Source organism: Notothenia rossii (genome assembly GCF_949606895.1).
Source record: "Notothenia rossii genome assembly, chromosome: 3".
Taxonomy (NCBI): domain Eukaryota; kingdom Metazoa; phylum Chordata; class Actinopteri; order Perciformes; family Nototheniidae; genus Notothenia; species Notothenia rossii.
In genome coordinates, this window is record NC_136901.1 from 32,535,909 (window position 1) to 32,552,620 (window position 16,712).

At 39.6% G+C, this 16,712-nt stretch overlaps 2 protein-coding genes across 2 annotated transcripts; both read left to right on the forward strand.

Annotated features, from left to right (window-relative positions):
* The first annotated feature begins 466 nt into the window (after positions 1-466).
* On the forward strand, positions 467-8,082 carry tp53 (tumor protein p53). The gene is made up of 11 exons (XM_079671399.1): positions 467-587; positions 1,549-1,672; positions 1,763-1,841; positions 1,955-2,146; positions 3,468-3,642; positions 3,745-3,857; positions 4,157-4,266; positions 4,400-4,524; positions 4,599-4,684; positions 4,769-4,839; positions 5,084-8,082. The coding sequence occupies exons 2-11, from the start codon at positions 1,581-1,583 to the stop codon at positions 5,172-5,174; spliced, it is 1,134 nt and encodes a 377-aa protein (XP_079527525.1). The 5' UTR covers positions 467-587; positions 1,549-1,580; the 3' UTR covers positions 5,175-8,082.
* Positions 8,083-8,295: 213 nt separating this feature from the next.
* On the forward strand, positions 8,296-16,403 carry LOC307033095 (fibronectin). Its single transcript, XM_079671367.1, has 11 exons — positions 8,296-8,549; positions 9,195-9,283; positions 9,864-10,803; positions 11,964-12,221; positions 12,926-13,177; positions 13,481-13,598; positions 13,850-13,992; positions 14,072-14,320; positions 14,701-14,967; positions 15,656-15,753; positions 15,901-16,403. Exons 1-11 carry the CDS (start codon positions 8,501-8,503, stop codon positions 15,976-15,978), a joined length of 2,541 nt encoding a protein of 846 aa, XP_079527493.1. The 5' UTR covers positions 8,296-8,500; the 3' UTR covers positions 15,979-16,403.
* Positions 16,404-16,712: the final 309 nt, after the last annotated feature.

The following is a 16,712-nucleotide window of genomic DNA, read 5'->3' on the forward strand; positions in this document are numbered from 1 at the left end:
GTTAACATATGCAGTCATGCAATGCAATGGTTTACATTAAGAAACAGTTTTAGTCATTTGAAAACTGTAGTATATAAATGTTGGGCCCTAAAAGTTGAGGTTAAGCTTTTTTTTTTAAATACACGTTTACCTTCAGATGCTCATAAGAAGCTAGTATTTTCTAAAACATAATATTTGTAGTGTTTTTTTGCAGAAAAACGGACTGTGTGTCACTCCAGAGTTTGTCAACATAAAGTTTAATCTTAATCCAACCGTAACCAATAATTAAACATTCTACAAATATAACATCCATGACATTCAACTCCCTCTATTTTGTGTGCGGTCTTTCTTGAGTTGGAATATTTCCGGAAATCATGAATGCAGCCGCAGCATATCGCGATGTTTCATTCGTTTGCGTCAGACCACATGAGGCTCTGTGATTGGCCAGCGAATGGAGCTAAAATCCTGCCCATCCCCCTTCCTTTTGGTGGGATTCCCCGACAACAACGTGCTCCTCATAGTCCAAAATATTTTGACTTTTTCGCCTGTTTACTTCGCCTCATCCAGTGACTCATCTGCCTCGGACAGCAGTAGTGGGACACATAAAGGTAGCATTGTTGGCACACATGTGTCATTCTTAGCAAGTCACCCAGCGCCACTTATTTTTCCGATCAAAAAGTTTCGCCGCTGTTTGGCTAACGTTTGTCGGTCGGATTCCGAAACGTATTGCCAACGTAATTAGCCACTTAAGCTAAAGCTAAGCTAACACAAGTGTGCGTTAATTGCGTGACGAAACCTTTCTATACAGTCTATGGACGAAACCTGTTATACCGTGCATTGAGTTTTGCTTGTTTGCACATTTTGGCGTTAAATCAAGTGGCATTCATTGAGCTATTTTGAAAAGTGCAGATATGGAGGCTAGCTTCATTCAGTTTGTGAGGGCCTCTTGCTAGAAAGAAAATGGACGGTAACGTGTTGTCTTATGTTCTTATTTTGAGAGTCGCTCATCACCAAACTAGCTTGCCTTGTTTCAGTTGTTAACTTAAACACAACTTGCTGTAATGTGCCTTGATCTTAAAAATGTGCAATTATATTAAATGTTAGCATTTTATTGAGCAGAAAGTACATTTAAGAATAAGTGTAAACTTCACTTATTTTCAACGCTGTGAATTCTAATTTCGGTGTGACAGGCGAAGTACAATGTTTATTCTTTCTTTACATTTCGTTAGCCTCGCCATGAATTTCTCCTTGTCTGTGTATTGTAAGTTAACTGACAGGTCATTCATCAAATATAAGTAATATCCTGGTTGTCTCTATCTATTTTCAAATGTTAGTTTATTTACACTGTTTATGCCTATTGTTAATCAAAAGTGTTATTTTGGAAAATCTAACTTTTTACCACTTGAGAATTGAAGATTATTTTTGACTGTTTTCTGATCAATCTATTGACCAAAAAAAGAAGAAGATGTATACAAATATTTAATAGTGAATCATACACCGATTGATGAAGCTGTGAGTGTTTGATAAAGACTTGACAGTCTGACACCTACTTCCTGTTTATCCCCTTAGCGCTCTGCACCTTTGCTCTTCCCTTTTTTGAAATGACGATGGAAGAGCAAAGTCTGGAAGATCTGACATTGAGCCAAACCATGCAGCTGAGCCAGGACTCCTTCAGTGAGCTGTGGAACACTGTGTAAGTGTTTTTTTTTTTAAATAAAACATTTCAAAATACTAGTATACTCCAGAAAAGACATGTTAACTAACTTGTGTTTGGTTTTTGCAGTTCAGCTCCCCCCCTCTCATATCTGGCCCCAACGCCCGAGGAAACATGGAGAACAGATGGCCACAACATGGATATGCTGGTAAACATGCACATTACTTTGCTTTCTGTCAATACTCAAATGATGGTATGTTCAATCTGAATTGATTTATTAATGGTGGTTGACTGTCTTTGTCATTCCCCTCCTTTTTACAGTTACTTAATGATCATTCTCTGACCGAGGTTTTTGATGAGGAGCTATTCGAGCTGCCTCTTCCCGACATGTCCACCATGGATGGGGTGAATCCGACTTCCTCCACAGTCCCGGTGACTTCGGACCATCCGGGGGAATATGGATTCAAGCTTCAATTCCAGAAGACTGGCACAGCTAAATCTGTCACTTCGACTGTAAGTAATTCCAGGCATGGTCTCTCAAAAGTAAAAAATAATACTTATTTGACTTCACGTGTATACCAGATGATTTGTCTTGTATCCGTTCTGATCGATAAGACAAACTACTAATAACACAAAATAAATCTGTACTTTATTGAGTAAAACGTTTAAAGAATTTCGTCTGAATCTAAATGTTGAGAGAAGTTGAACAGGGCTGCAGATGACCCTGCAACCAAACATGGCAGGGTTCTCCTCTGAGAAGACAAAAGGATTTTTCAACTGCTAATTTCTGCCATTTCCTGCTCCTCTGAGGTCCTTCCATCCATAGTGTTTTTAATGTAGAATCCTCAAACCTGTGACGTTTGAATTCCCTTTATATAAAGCGACTTGACCATACAGAATTTAAAGGTTAAATAACTGAAATGTTTGACTATATTAAACTCACTAACACATCATTTTACGTTTTTATCACCAACAACTCATTTAAAACATTAGGGAAAGTTTTTTCGTACAAAGTTTTAATATCTTACCTTCAGTATTGCGTTTAAAATCCATTATTTCGTACATCTCATGGTGGCATTCGAGTGGAATCTTTTTCATTGTGACGATTCGCTGAATTCGCAGGTCTTGAGCCAGTCACTGTGTTTGACGAGCCAATGGCATTCATGTATCCACGGTGACTCACCCAGCAGAGCGCTGCAGTTGGCCGGTTTAGTAGAGGTTAGGTTGGTGGGCCCTGAAAGTCCCGCCCCTGCGACTTGTTCTCTGTCTGTGGGACAGCAGCTGTAAAGCTCTGCCCTGACATGACGGGGCATGTTCCTGCTGTCTTCCTCCAGCACTGAATGGGTTAAAAACAGACGAAAGCAAGGTAAAAGTTGTCTTTTAATTTAACATTTTTAGACTTGCTTATTTAGATACCTTGATCGTTTTCTTCTTTCTTTTTTAGACGACAATTTGGTTCATGGTTTCTTTATTAGATAGACATTTTATTGTCTTCAACATAGAATATGGTCTATAGCGTGAGCACAGTCAACATGAAGTGAAGAAAACAGTTTTAAGAAAAAGGGAAAAACATTGGGAGAGCTTTGAGAGCAATCAAATATGGTTCAATCAAGTGAAATCAGCTAATTCTGCGAGGAGTCCGATCGGTGAATGTTTGAATGAAAGTGTGTTTTATAACTGTTTTCAGTTGGTGACTATATTTCAAATAGCCAGCTACGTTAATTTTGGGAAAAATGGATGGATTACAGGCCATTATAATATGTACTCACAGCTCTAGAGCTCCACAAGTGCACACATCATGACCCGTGTGGTTTCTCCCTGTGCTTTCCCTCAGTATTCGGAGCAGCTCAACAAACTGTACTGCCAGCTAGCCAAGACCACCCCAGTGGAAGTTTTGTTGGGGAAGGAGATTCCTTTAGGGGCCATCATCAGGGCTACGGCAGTTTATAAAAAAACGGAGCATGTGGCAGAAGTGGTACGCAGATGTCCCCATCACCAGAACGAGGACGGTAAGAGAAATATCTGAGAGAAAAGTTGCTTTGGATGTACAGAGGACACGTTTCCTCGTTGAAGAGGCCATTTTAACATTTTCTAATCTGTTCTCCTTTCAGCTGCCGACCACCGCAGCCACCTGATCAGGGTTGAGGGCAGCCAAAGGGCCCAGTACTTTGAGGACCCTAACACCAAGAGGCAGAGTGTGACTGTCCCCTACGAGCTCCCTCAGGTACGCCCTCCCCACCCCATCTGTCTGAGGGGTTGATCTTGTCCACTGCAGCAGTCATATTTTACTCCTTCACATTCATGTGACCTTTTCTACGTGAGTATATGAACACTGTAAATTCAGCAAGGAAATTCGATGTGCATGCAAAAGTTGTGAGACTGTTCATGATGTGTTTCACAAATTCCAAATGTGTAGTGGATTTTGGACAACAAGGTGGGTCGATGAAGATTTTAGGAAAATCCCCCTTATTGTATGCACTTTAACCAGCATTGTTTAAAAACATCCTACTTTCTCTGTTTCAGTTGGGCTCAGAGATAACAACTATTTTGCTGAGCTTCATGTGTAACAGCTCTTGCATGGGGGGCATGAACAGGCGCCCCATTCTCACCATCCTGACCCTGGAGACTGCAGAGTAAGTCCCGCTTCTTTTAAAACCCAATTCAGCCGGTGGTGGCGGCAGTGTTGTGGCGATCCTGCTACATTTAAGTTGTTTGTGCTGCTCAGGAAGCCTTTTGAGCCCTCCTTTTTGTTCTTCTCCTTCCTAGGGGGCTCGTTTTGGGGCGGAGGTGCTTAGAGGTTCGCATCTGTGCTTGTCCAGGCAGGGACCGCAAAACCGATGAGGAGAGCAGCACCAAGATGCAGAGTGGGACCAAGCAAACTAAAAAGCGCAGTAAGTATTTCCTGCTTTCCTTTATATTTGAGCCCGTTTTCTGCCCCCTCGCTAACCTCACTCTCTTTCCTCAGAGAGCACCCCCGGCTCCAGTTCTATGAAGAAGTCCAGGCCCACCTCCAGTGCAGATGAGGACGACAAGGATGCGTTTGTTCTGAATGTAAGTTAAGACACCTAAAGCTCAATTTCTTTAGAAAATGTTGCATTCTGCTTGAAGAATGTCCCTCTTTGGTTTCTCCTGCAGGTTCGTGGTCGCGAGCGCTACGAGATGCTGAAGAAAATCAACGATGGTCTGGAGTTGCTGGACAAAGACAGGTAAAAAATGCATCCTGGAAAACCACCTGAATGACTTTCAGAGATTGCCGTTCAAACCTTAATTTCTCCAACTAGATTTTTAGCCCCGTCTTTACATATAACCTGACACTAGAGGTCACTGTGTGTTTTTAAAAAATCCAATCTGACTACCAGGTCAACTGAGGTTATTCAATCATTTTAAGAATCTGTCTCACATGCTATCATTTCTATCCCTCACTGGATTGGTCCTGCTTCTTCTCTACAGGAAAGCTGAGACCAGGGTGAAACACGAGTTTGCTCTGCCTCCCAGCGGAAAGAGACCCCTTCACAGAGGAGACAAGAGTGACAGCGACTAAGGAGTGATCATGAGAACTAACGTCCTCTCTTTCTCCCTCCCTCCCATCAGGTTTATGTCAGGCTTTTATTTGCCAAAATCATACCACTTCCTGCCTCCGTGCCCTTGATCCGATAACTGTAATGCCGTCGACCGTTTACTGTACTCGGAGTACTTTGCGGTGTTAGTGTTTTTGACGTTTAGAAATGAATAAAGGCTGAAAAGGTTATGTAGGGGATGCATACTGTAAGCAGGACTGCTCCATCCTCAATGTCCTCGGTGCATCATGAGGTCCTGTAAAATTGCCAATTTGTTAAGGAGGGACTTTATTTAATCAGTGTTAACCTTGGCAGGGATTTTCACGAGTTTCTATCTTTACATGTGTAAGTCATGTTGTCATTTATAATGCATTATTTTTTACAAGTGTTTTTTATTTTTGGCATTTTGTCTTTTATTTGCAAGAGGACAGTGAAGAAAGGAGGGGGAGAAAGAACAAAAGGGGAATAACATTTGACAAAATGTCCCAAACGAGAAACAAACCAGTATTTGGCATGTGCCGTGACCACTCGGCTAACAAAGCGCTCCCTATACGTTGTTTTTAGTCGAGGAAATCTAAAGAAAATGTTTCAGTTTTAATTGTTTTTTATTGTTGTTGCAAGATTGAATTAAAACAAGTCACTGCCATTTGTTAAAAGTCACGCTTGGAGAACTTGAATGGATGTTACTGTCCATGAGTGTGGCTGTAATACTTTCAGGGTTTAGACACGGACTTGGGACCAAGTCTCTTTTTGTTGTGGGCACAGCGGGGGGAAATACTGATTGTAGCATTAATGGTGCAACAGCTTTTTGCCTTTTATGTCTACCCTAATAATCTTATTTAAGCAAGCTAATTAAGCTATGTCTTGTGGAAGCATCAATATTATAGCCTACACAAAACCTAGTGGAATGATTTGTCTATAAATGAATAAAAAAACTGATTTCCATGCTTTATGGCGCTTGGCAATGATTTGACTATACCCGCCGGGTAGGCCTGTCACGATAATGAATTGTGTTGGACGATAAATTTTTCTGGAAATTATTGCGATAAACGATAATATTGTCGGCACCGTTTTAAGACCATTTTAGACATAATGATAATATACAATAATAATTCTAGTACATCCTTTCAAACATAACTTTTTATTGAACATTCAACATTGCAAATGAAATGTGAAATAATATTAAAATATATAAATTCATAAATAAAACAAATTAATTAAATTATAAAACATTTATTAAATCACACACAACCAAAACAATAAATTAAATAGTCAGGCTGGAAAACAGAGCTCTCTCTCTCATATATATATATATATATATATATATATATATATATATATATATATATATATGAGAGCTTTATAAATAAATAAATAAATATGAGCACACATTATCTCACAAGCAAAAAAAAACTCCTTAAAACAACAGTCAAGTGTACAGTCAACTGTCAAAGACCCAGATGCCTCAACAGGCCATATCCAAATCTGTTTTTCTAAGTTTTCGAGCAAGGAACACCAACATGTTTGCATTGTCGGGCGGGGGCTCTCCATCTCCAGCTGCCGTGTTTGCTCCCAGCTGGGAAAACGGAATGGGGTGGTTGTGTTTTTAGGTGGTTTAAAATGCGTGGTATTGCCTGCTTTTGTCGCTACCTTTTTTAAACCAATGCGACACACCGCCCGGCTCATTCAAGTCCGTAGGTTCGCCTCGTTGATTTGGTTTGAATCCAAAATACTGCCACACCGGAGAATCGAGATGTGTAGTAAGGTTTTGTAACCAATTCCATTTCACTTTAAATTCCCCGCGAGTAAGTCACACGTTGTCTCCCGCTTGTCGCTATATTATTAATTTGGCTGCTGCACGTGCACGCGGAGTGTCCTGACCTGGCTGTGTGTCAGCCCCGCCCCTCACAGCGCGCCTGGCAGCCACAGCGCTCCAGGCTAAAATGCTGGTCACATCTTTATGTAAACGGCAATTTATCGAGCTCAGAAAAGTTATCGAGTCCATTTTTATTTATCGTACGATAAGTCAATTTATCGATTATCGCGACAGGCCTACCGCCGGGGCCCACTAGGACTCCGGCAGATACCCTGACGGCATCATATTATATGATCATTATATAATTCCAAGCTTTTGTGCGTCCATGTTAGGTAGTTTGCTCATATGTTGCATCTCAGACATAAAAATGAGCTGGGAAGGGGATCAAAACGGCCAGATTAAGGAATTCACAGGCTTGACTGCTTTTCTTTTTTTATCACGATGAGCTGTAACTACCGTACATTTCAGCCCTGTTGTTTCCAATCATCGGTCAGTTGACCTCAGCGTTGCCTCCTCTTGAATGCTGGTGATTCTGTTTGCAGGGAACTGTAAAATGTGCTGTCATGCTTTTTTGTTTTGTTAAATGAAAAGCGGATTCGGTAGATATGGGGCTGGCTGGATCACCCTTTTCGTTTTTGTAACTTTTATATACAGTAGTACCTGTTGAAAAATGTTGGAACAAATACATTTGCACTCAAATTTGCATCACATCGCCTTTTGTGAATTCTAAGATGCAAGGCACTGTTCAGATGTTGACTACTGCCTGGGAAAACTAAATACATGTGATCTGATGTTCTGTTTAAATGTTTGGCCTCAGACCATGCGATGTGTCACCAGTACTCGATGTGACCGATCCCTGTCAGTCCGTTCAACCACTTTTTGTTTTTACACTGCCAAAAAAATAAACGAAAGGCATTTGTTTCATTTCTATATCTTCGTTGATGATTTGGGAACTTAGTTTTGTATAAGAGGTTTATCGTTCTATATTTTCATTGTAATTTTTTCATGGCTTCTTTTGTACTAATTGGCATTTTTATAACCCAAAGCTGTAAGCCAAAATAAATGCTTAACATAAATCTATTCTTGTATTCTTTTATTCAACATAAATGTGTGTTTGTGTCTTTGTATCTACCTGGTTACTGCCCCCCCTGTTTTGCATGTACAGGAGACAGATGCAAAACCATACTCATATTCCCTTTCTTGGTAGAATGGAGTCAATGTTTTTCCAGTCAAATGAGCTGTTCATGAACCTTTGACCGTATGTGTTACTGGAACAGGTGTCTATTTGTTTCACATCTCATCCTGAGAGATCATTTCCTCCTGTTCAGAGAAGCAAGATGCATCTGTAGTAATGAGACGCGTACACTATTAGTAAGAACTTAGTTTTAATGTATTTAACTTGGCTCCCACTTGTTTAGATTTTATTTGAAAGAATCTCTTGCATGGTGACATTTTAAGAAGCTGCCCTGAATTGAGTACCGTCATTAATTCAACATGGGACAGACATCTCTTAAGAATAGAGTCCCTATCGTGGTTTCTCTGGGTGAGTATTTTTATAAATTGTATTCCTTTGATAATTATAATTAATCATTTTTATGAAGCAAATGTTTAAGCTGCAGCTAAATAGAATTATAATAAATTATTCCTAATTACATTTTTAGAGGTCTACTGAATACAGCCAGTGATGTTTGAAATTCAATTAAAAAAAGTTTGCCTTAAATGTCATCTCTAACTCTTAGTAAAAATAAATAAACAGATCTTAAGTTCGTTGATAGATTAGTTTGGGTTGTGTTTATAACCAAAGAGATGCATTTTTTAAATATTTATTTAGTGACTATTATTTATTATTATTACTTAGTAACTGTTGGTCAATTTTCAAGCAAGAACGGCATACATACCCATCCTCTTAAAGGTAGGGTCGGTAAGAATGTAGAAACCAGCTCGAGTGCGCTAGAATTTGAAACTACACAGCCGAATACAAATTTGCAATAACAAAAAGTGTTTCTGAAATTAATTACATACCACACCTTTAATACTCTTTTTTGTTTTCAATCCCTTTGTTGGACAAAAAAACGAAATTGAAAAGATTTTGTCTGTGAGTTTGAGAAATTGGAAATGGCATTTGTTTCCCTACTTCAGAGCTTTGTCGACAAACGACCAATCTCCATGTCTCTACGTCTCTCTTTAGCTCTGGTGTTAGCTTGGAGCGCCGCAGAGCGAGAATACTTCCTTCATCCGAGTAATCGCACCTGGGAGGAGGCCAGGAACCACTGCCAGGTACAAAACGAAGATCAATATAATATACAAAAAGAGACTAAAACATGAGGCTAGACAGTATTCAAATATTCAAGGCTTGCGTTTTTTAATCAGAAAGGCAGCAACAATTTGAGTATGTAGAGAACCATCTTTTTCATAGATGTCAACTCCTTTAACAAAACAGAGCAGGTGTCACAACTTGTATAACAAACTTAACATTCTTAATATCACAGTATGACATAGTTGCGTTATACTAGGGCTGCTCAATTAATCATATTTTAATCGCAATTGCGATTTTGGCTTGCAACGATTATGAAAATAACAATCTAAATAAAACGATTATTTTTTTATTTTTTTATTGGTTTTCAGTTGAATTATACTTACAGTTCAGGGTAATCAACTGTTATAAACATACTGTTCACATTCTTTTTTTTTAAACAAATGGATGTTTTCAAGGCAATTGGATAATCGTTTTTAATAATCGTGATATCAATTATTGACCCAAATAATCGAGATTATGATTTTTGCCATAATCGAGCAGCCCTACGTTATAGCAGATGTTCTGTTGAAGATTGACTGTCCCCCTTCCATGTCCTCTCAGGCCTGTTTCAAAGACCTGGTGACACTGACCCCCGAAAACGTCCAAACAGTCTCCAAGTTACTCACTTCTGACTGCTGGGTTGGCCTCCGCAAGAACTCCACCAGCAACTCCACCAACAACGGCACCAGCAACTTCAACAGCTACTCTACCAGCAACTCCACCAACAACGGCACCAACAACTCCACCACCAACAACAACAACACCATCAACACCATCATGGATCCCAGAATGCCGTGGTTCCGCTGGGCCAACGGAGACCCTCTGATCTTCCAGAACTGGTACCCTGGTTGGCCCGTGTTCAGATCCTCCCTCCCAAACAGATACTACTTTGTCTGCACAGAAAAGGCCAGCCTGGAAACAGCAGCCCCGGAAACGGTCACCCCAGAAACAGTAGCCCCTGGAACGGGAACTCCAGACTCGGGAACCCCAGGAACTGGAACCCCAGGAACCGGAACCCCTGGAACGGGAACTCCAGACTCAGGAACCCCAGGAACGGGAACTCCAGACTCGGGAACCCCAGGAATCGGAACCCCAGGAACCCGAACCCCTGGAACGGGAACTCCAGATTCGGGAACCCCAGGAACGGGAACTCCAGACTCGGGAACCCCAGGAACGGGAACTCCAGACTCTGGAACCCCAGGAACGGGAACTCCAGACTCGATCACACCAGCAATGGCAATCCAAGCTACAGGAAACTTGACTGGTCATCTTCGAGAAACCACATTTGCAACCGCAACAGCCGCAACAGCGGCATCAACCCCATCAACCCCAGCTCGTTGCAAAATAACGCGGTGGCCAGAAGAAGCGCATTACGTGCTGTTGCCAGATTTCCCCAAGCCTGATGAAAACTACATTGAAGACTCGTGCGTTGCCATGCTCAGCTTCGGGCCGTGGGTTGAAAGGGTCTGCTCGGAGCTGCTCTCATCCATATGTTACGAAGGTAGGACACCTTTAAAGCCCATATTATTTTTACTTTTACTCATCAGGGCTCAGGAGTTCAAAACTTTTAATCCCTATCTGATCAAATCAGATTTGGATTTTGGGTAGTTCAAAACCAAAAAACAGGATTAGGATCACTTTGATATCTGATCAGATCAGGAAATCCAATCCAAGCTTCAATCTGGATCAAATCTTCAAAATGGGTAGTTCAAACCGGATTGGGATCAGTTTGATCCCAAAAAACTGGATTATCCTGATCCCACCAGAGGGGTGGATTTCCAGTGGATTACCAGAGCAAAATGTACTTTACAATTTATTTTATAATATGTTTCAATTTAAATAAGATGGCAAAGTTTTTTAACTGAAATAATATGCCATTTTTAGCCTTCATGGGAAATACATTTTATTTTTCCATTTTTGCTCACGTTTGTGGTGGCCTATTTTGTTTTCAACCAAATGTTGATAACATAAATGTTTATGCTCATAAAAGTATCACAACAAAGATTGTAAATCACAAATGTAATTTAGATTAAAGTAAAAATATCTTCAAGTCCATCATCTGTCATCACCTCTCAAATAAAAAAATATAATTAGACATTATAGATGTGTCTGCAATTGTGGTCTCTTGTCTTCCTTGTATTATTTTTCACGTCTACTAGATGGCGATCGGTAGGATTAAAGCACTGATATTCAGGATCTAGTAATCTTGAAAAACCGTAATCTCAATCAGGGTGATCCTATCCTGAATTGCTTTGAACTACAAGGACAAAACCTGGCCGACTTGTTTGATCCTGGATCACAAAAAATGGGATTTCAAAATCTGATCGGATCTGATTGAGATTAAAAGTTTTGAACTCCTGGGCCCAGGTGACCAGCGGTTTAATCCTATTGAGAAACGAACAAAATAAAATTATTAAAAATTTCCTGAGCAACTCACTGTGTATGGTTGTGTTCTTTTTGTATATTAAAGCCTCTTTTTAGTCTTCCACCAACTCAAAGTGCTTTACACTATGTGCCAACTAGTCTAACCACCAATTCACACAGGGCTGCCATACAATATACTTTCCATATAAATCACATTTTTGAACCCACAAAAGTTTTCTGATTCCTCAATTTAAACTGTAATGGATAAAACAATTTCCCTCTGATTTCCCACTGCAGATCGTTTCTTTGGCGAATTGAACGTGACTGAGAAGACTTCGAACCGCTCCTTTCTCACTTGGCGATCCGGGCCTGGAAATATCACCCATTACCGGTTAGAGGTTACCGAAGGCGACAACATGCTGAAACGCAACTTTACTACTGAAGATTTGACCTATGACCTCAACAGCCTGACTCCAGGCACCCGCTACTCCGTCCAGGTGTTCGCTGTGAAGTGTACGAGAGACCTGAACCCACAGGAGGACACCTTCTACACCAGTGAGTTCACCTCCATCTGTAAAACCTGCATTATATTTAAATACACTTCAACTTGTTAGCGCCAAAAGCGACCAAGCCTTTCTCCCATAGTAACTTCATATTGTGACTTGCTGAGCTGAGAAAATTATTAGATTATAAGCAATCGTAATGTGTTTTTTTAGCGTTTACAATGCGGACTGTTTCCATACTTGATATTAAATCAGAGAGTATCCCAGAGCATTTAGTAATTCAAAAACAGTACAACTTAGAGGCACTCATTTGACAATTTTAGTTACTTTCCAGATCCACATTATTGATAGTGAATTTGAATAATGTATGATACATTGATATAGATGGAATTACCCAGCATTATGTAAAGTAATTCAAATAAGCCCCACCAACACCAGCTAGGAAATAAAGGGATGCATATTTTATTGCACCCAACCTAATATTCCAATATTATATCTTATTCGATTCGGGGGGGGGGGGGGGGACATCATAAAGCTGAACTCTGATCAGCTAAGTTTCAGACAGGTTTTTATATGTAAATGGATCGGGACAATAAGAGAGACAATCTTTTTTACTGAGACTTTGCAGATCTCTTCACACAGAGGGGACTCATATTTATGTATAACAGACATGAAAGGGTGGATTGTTTATAATAGGGGAACTAAGTAAAAATGTTAGCGTTTTGTTACACTGATTATACCTCTGTTTTCTTTCAGCACCGAACAAAGTGGAAGACCTCCAAATCACCAGCGTGACAGAAACCTCCATCTTCCTGAACTGGACCAAACCAGATGGGAATTTAGATTTCTATCTGATTAAGATCAAAGATGGGAAGCAGATTAGTAGCAAGACAGAGGGCAAGGAGGTCAGAGATTTGATACCTGGATACTTTTACACCTTCACTGTCCTCTCAGGAGTCGGGGATAATTCCACCTGGAGTGAAGAATCCATCATCTCACGAAACACCAGTGAGTGTTTACCGCATAGCGCAAAACATAATGCATGATGGGAACTGCTGTACTTTCCCCTACGGTTGAAGTGTGTTATTTTACCTTTTATTTGGTAGAGCATTTCACCAGGAAGTAAACTGTATGAATAAGACCAGTGAACACTTGTTCAATAAAGGACATTTTTATAGCTAGGCATTTCTTTCTACCAGTCTATACGATTTAAATAAGCAAATGAGGGCCATATCCGAGCTGAACAGTGACTCACGTGATATTGTGATATGGGGGGGGTAAACAGTGATGTTGTGTCCGTTTCCCTTTCAGAGCCTGGGAGAGTGTCAGACCTGAGCGTGTCTCTTAATACCTATAATTCACTGCAGCTCAACTGGAAGAGTCCCGTGGGAAATGTCTCATTTTTCAGGGTTGTCGCTAAAATTGATAAGTATGTATTTGTAGATAGATCGCCCAGAATACATTTTTTCCTCACTTAAACTCAGGTACATTAATAGTTTTTCTCGCTAACGTACATAGAAAAAAATCGAAATGACTTTGGTCAATACATTAGGTACACAAATGTACAACATACAGAAGTTAAAAGTGGTAATGCAGGTTGTGAAGGAGGGAACTACAAAAGGTATACCCAAATTGAAATAAAATGGTGTCATATTTTGTATTATTTTTTTCTCTTCCTAGCAAAACGCTGTTCACTCAAAATGTGACCATTACGGAAGTTAACGTAAAAAACCTGACAACTGGCTCCAAGATAACCCTCAGTGTGACGGCACTGGTTAATGGCAACATTGAGGGAGACAGTGTAGCCATCGACGACTACACCGGTAACTCATATTTAACTAATTATTTATACAAAAAATTGTCCTCCTGTGTCACTAACATGCCTCTGTGACTCTTCCATAGCACCTGGACCAATTACAGGCTTGAATTTGAGCTCAACAGACGTGTCGCTCAATGCCTCGTGGAATTCTGAGGGGGATTCTTCATCTTTCGTCGTCCAGCTCCTGCTGGAAGGCAAGGTTGAAGAAAAAAAAACAAATTTCTCTGAGATCACCTTCACCGGTCTGAAGACTGCAGCCTATTACCAAGTGACCGTGTACGCCTCTAACGGAGATCTCAAGGGCGAACCATCGACCGAATCCATATTCACCAGTGAGTCGCCTTGGTATTTGTCGTTTTTTGTGTATTTAAAGTTATCTCAACATTGTGGTCCCGGTTGATCTGGCGACACACTGAAACGGTGACTTTAATTAAAGATTTCACATAACTGTATTAGGTTTGTTGAAAGCAAATATATTAAGTTTAAACAAAGAAAATATTAGGTTCAACTTAATATTATTGCTTTTAACTAACCTAATACAGTTTTGTGACATTTGTTGACATAATACGTTAAATGAAAGTCAACGTTTTAGTTTTTCAGGGAATGGGGATTATTTCACGGGAATCTCTTTAGCTTCATGGTCTTTATACTCACTTTATTATGATAAAGATAATCTGATAAACACTGCCTCATTTCTTTCTGTTTTTTCCAGTGCCGTCGCCGCCCACTAATGCCAAATCCACTTATCAAGATAAATCCAGCATTACCTTCGAGTGGGATCCCCCTGCCAAAGTAGGAAGAGTCACGTACGCTGTCGGAATCATCTCCAGCTTCTGGGGCCACACCGTGTCTGAGAGAATCGAGAACATAACCACACACAAGTTTACGGGCTTAAAATCAGGGACCAAGTACGATTTTCAAGTGCAAACAGTGGCGGCTGACCATCTGAGTGCAGCAGCAACTGTGTCAAAATGCACAGGTGAGGACTTAATTTTAAAACAAACATTTTCACCGACAAACTTTGGTTGTACATTCCCCTAAGATGACCATAAAAGTTGTGTTTCAGACAGAAGGTGGATACGGTTATATAATAACATTAAAGCAACTGTTCTGATACAAACATTACAGGTTTAAACTAGAAATTGGGCCAAATGTGTCCCCTTTATTAAACCTTAAATGGGGAAAACATAATATGCTAACTGAAAATGAGCATGTTATGCTGTATTGACATTAACATTCCTAAAAATGATTTAAGAATCTTAACTTTGGTTATTGATTTAAGGCACCATATGAAGGTTGCTGCCCCTCAATTTCTTGTTGATGAAAATATGTGGCAAAAACGTGAAACGGTCTCGAGTAAAACATCTTTTAAAGAAACTCCAACACCTGAGGTTTGATATTCATCTGTTCAAAAGCATACACAAGCTAAAAAGAACCAAGAACGCTAACAATAAACCAACATGAGTTTTGTAGTGATTCATTAAATAAAGTTGCAGCAAACTCTCACATTTTAAGTTTTGGAACACCTATTTGCAACAATATTGTCATTAAAGCCGACACATTCTTGATTGATTTTCTGCCACTATTTGTTTCACAGAGACAAATCTTGCCAAAGCAAACATTCTTGCAAGATGGCCGTTAGATCTAACAAGCTGTTTGTCCCCCAGTTGCAGACAAAAGGGAAATCAGCCTGTCCATGATGTGCTCTTCGGCTGAGCCTCTCCTCTGTGATGAAAACACCACGAGGGTTAGTGTGTTTGAACAGGTATGTCTGATACACACACAAACGGGGTTTAGTTTGAATCTAAAACAGTAGTCTCTTCTCTACAGAAACGAAGAGCAGCGGTTATTTGGAGTGTGTGATATGGACTGGATTAGCTTTAACAGCTTGTGTTTGTGTGTTGTATTGCAGTTGAAGAAACATTTCAACGAGGTTCTGGGGGAAAATATTTTCTGGAAACTCGAGGAGGTGAATCCCAAAGAAAAATGAAGACATCATTTATTATTTTTCCTCCTTTAATTGTTATTGTCACTATTTACATTAATTTAATGTTTTCTGTCTTGGTTTTCATTTTTTGTAGATTATTGTTCCTCTGCTATTTAGCGAAAAACACTGATTTTATTTGAGTGTAATTTTTTGGGAAAACTAAACTGCTTAAATCTTTGTCATACTGGATGATTTTCACTTTGAATTTTTTCTTTTACACAATGGTGTGCATGTGTGCTCATCCTGTATTTCCACCTGGAAAATAGAAGACATGTATTGTAGGACAGCATTGTGACATAATACATTGACATATACTCTCATTTAGTTGAAATAGCAAGATAGTAATTCAAACAACCATTTTAGTTTTTTTTAGGTTTTCAAATATGTGTCTGATTTACCTGAATAAATAAAAAACGTTTTTAGTTAAATAGCATTTTTGGGGTAATTATTCTTCTCTGAAAAGTAAACGAATGTATGTTCTAGCGCTCAATAATGTTGGCAGACCATTTGACTCAAGAATGGTAAAAACATATAACACACTACAGGAATTGGTAAACTATAAAAAACGTTAAAAGTTTTGTAAGTTCGACAATATTTGCCCACAATAAAATTGAAAAAAAATCTAAAGTCACACACACACAGACCTAAAGTGACACTCACCTTTACCAGAGTCTGTTCCATAACGAGAAGACAAGCAGCAGATAGATGAGGTCAGCAGATAAACAGAGAAGTGTTTG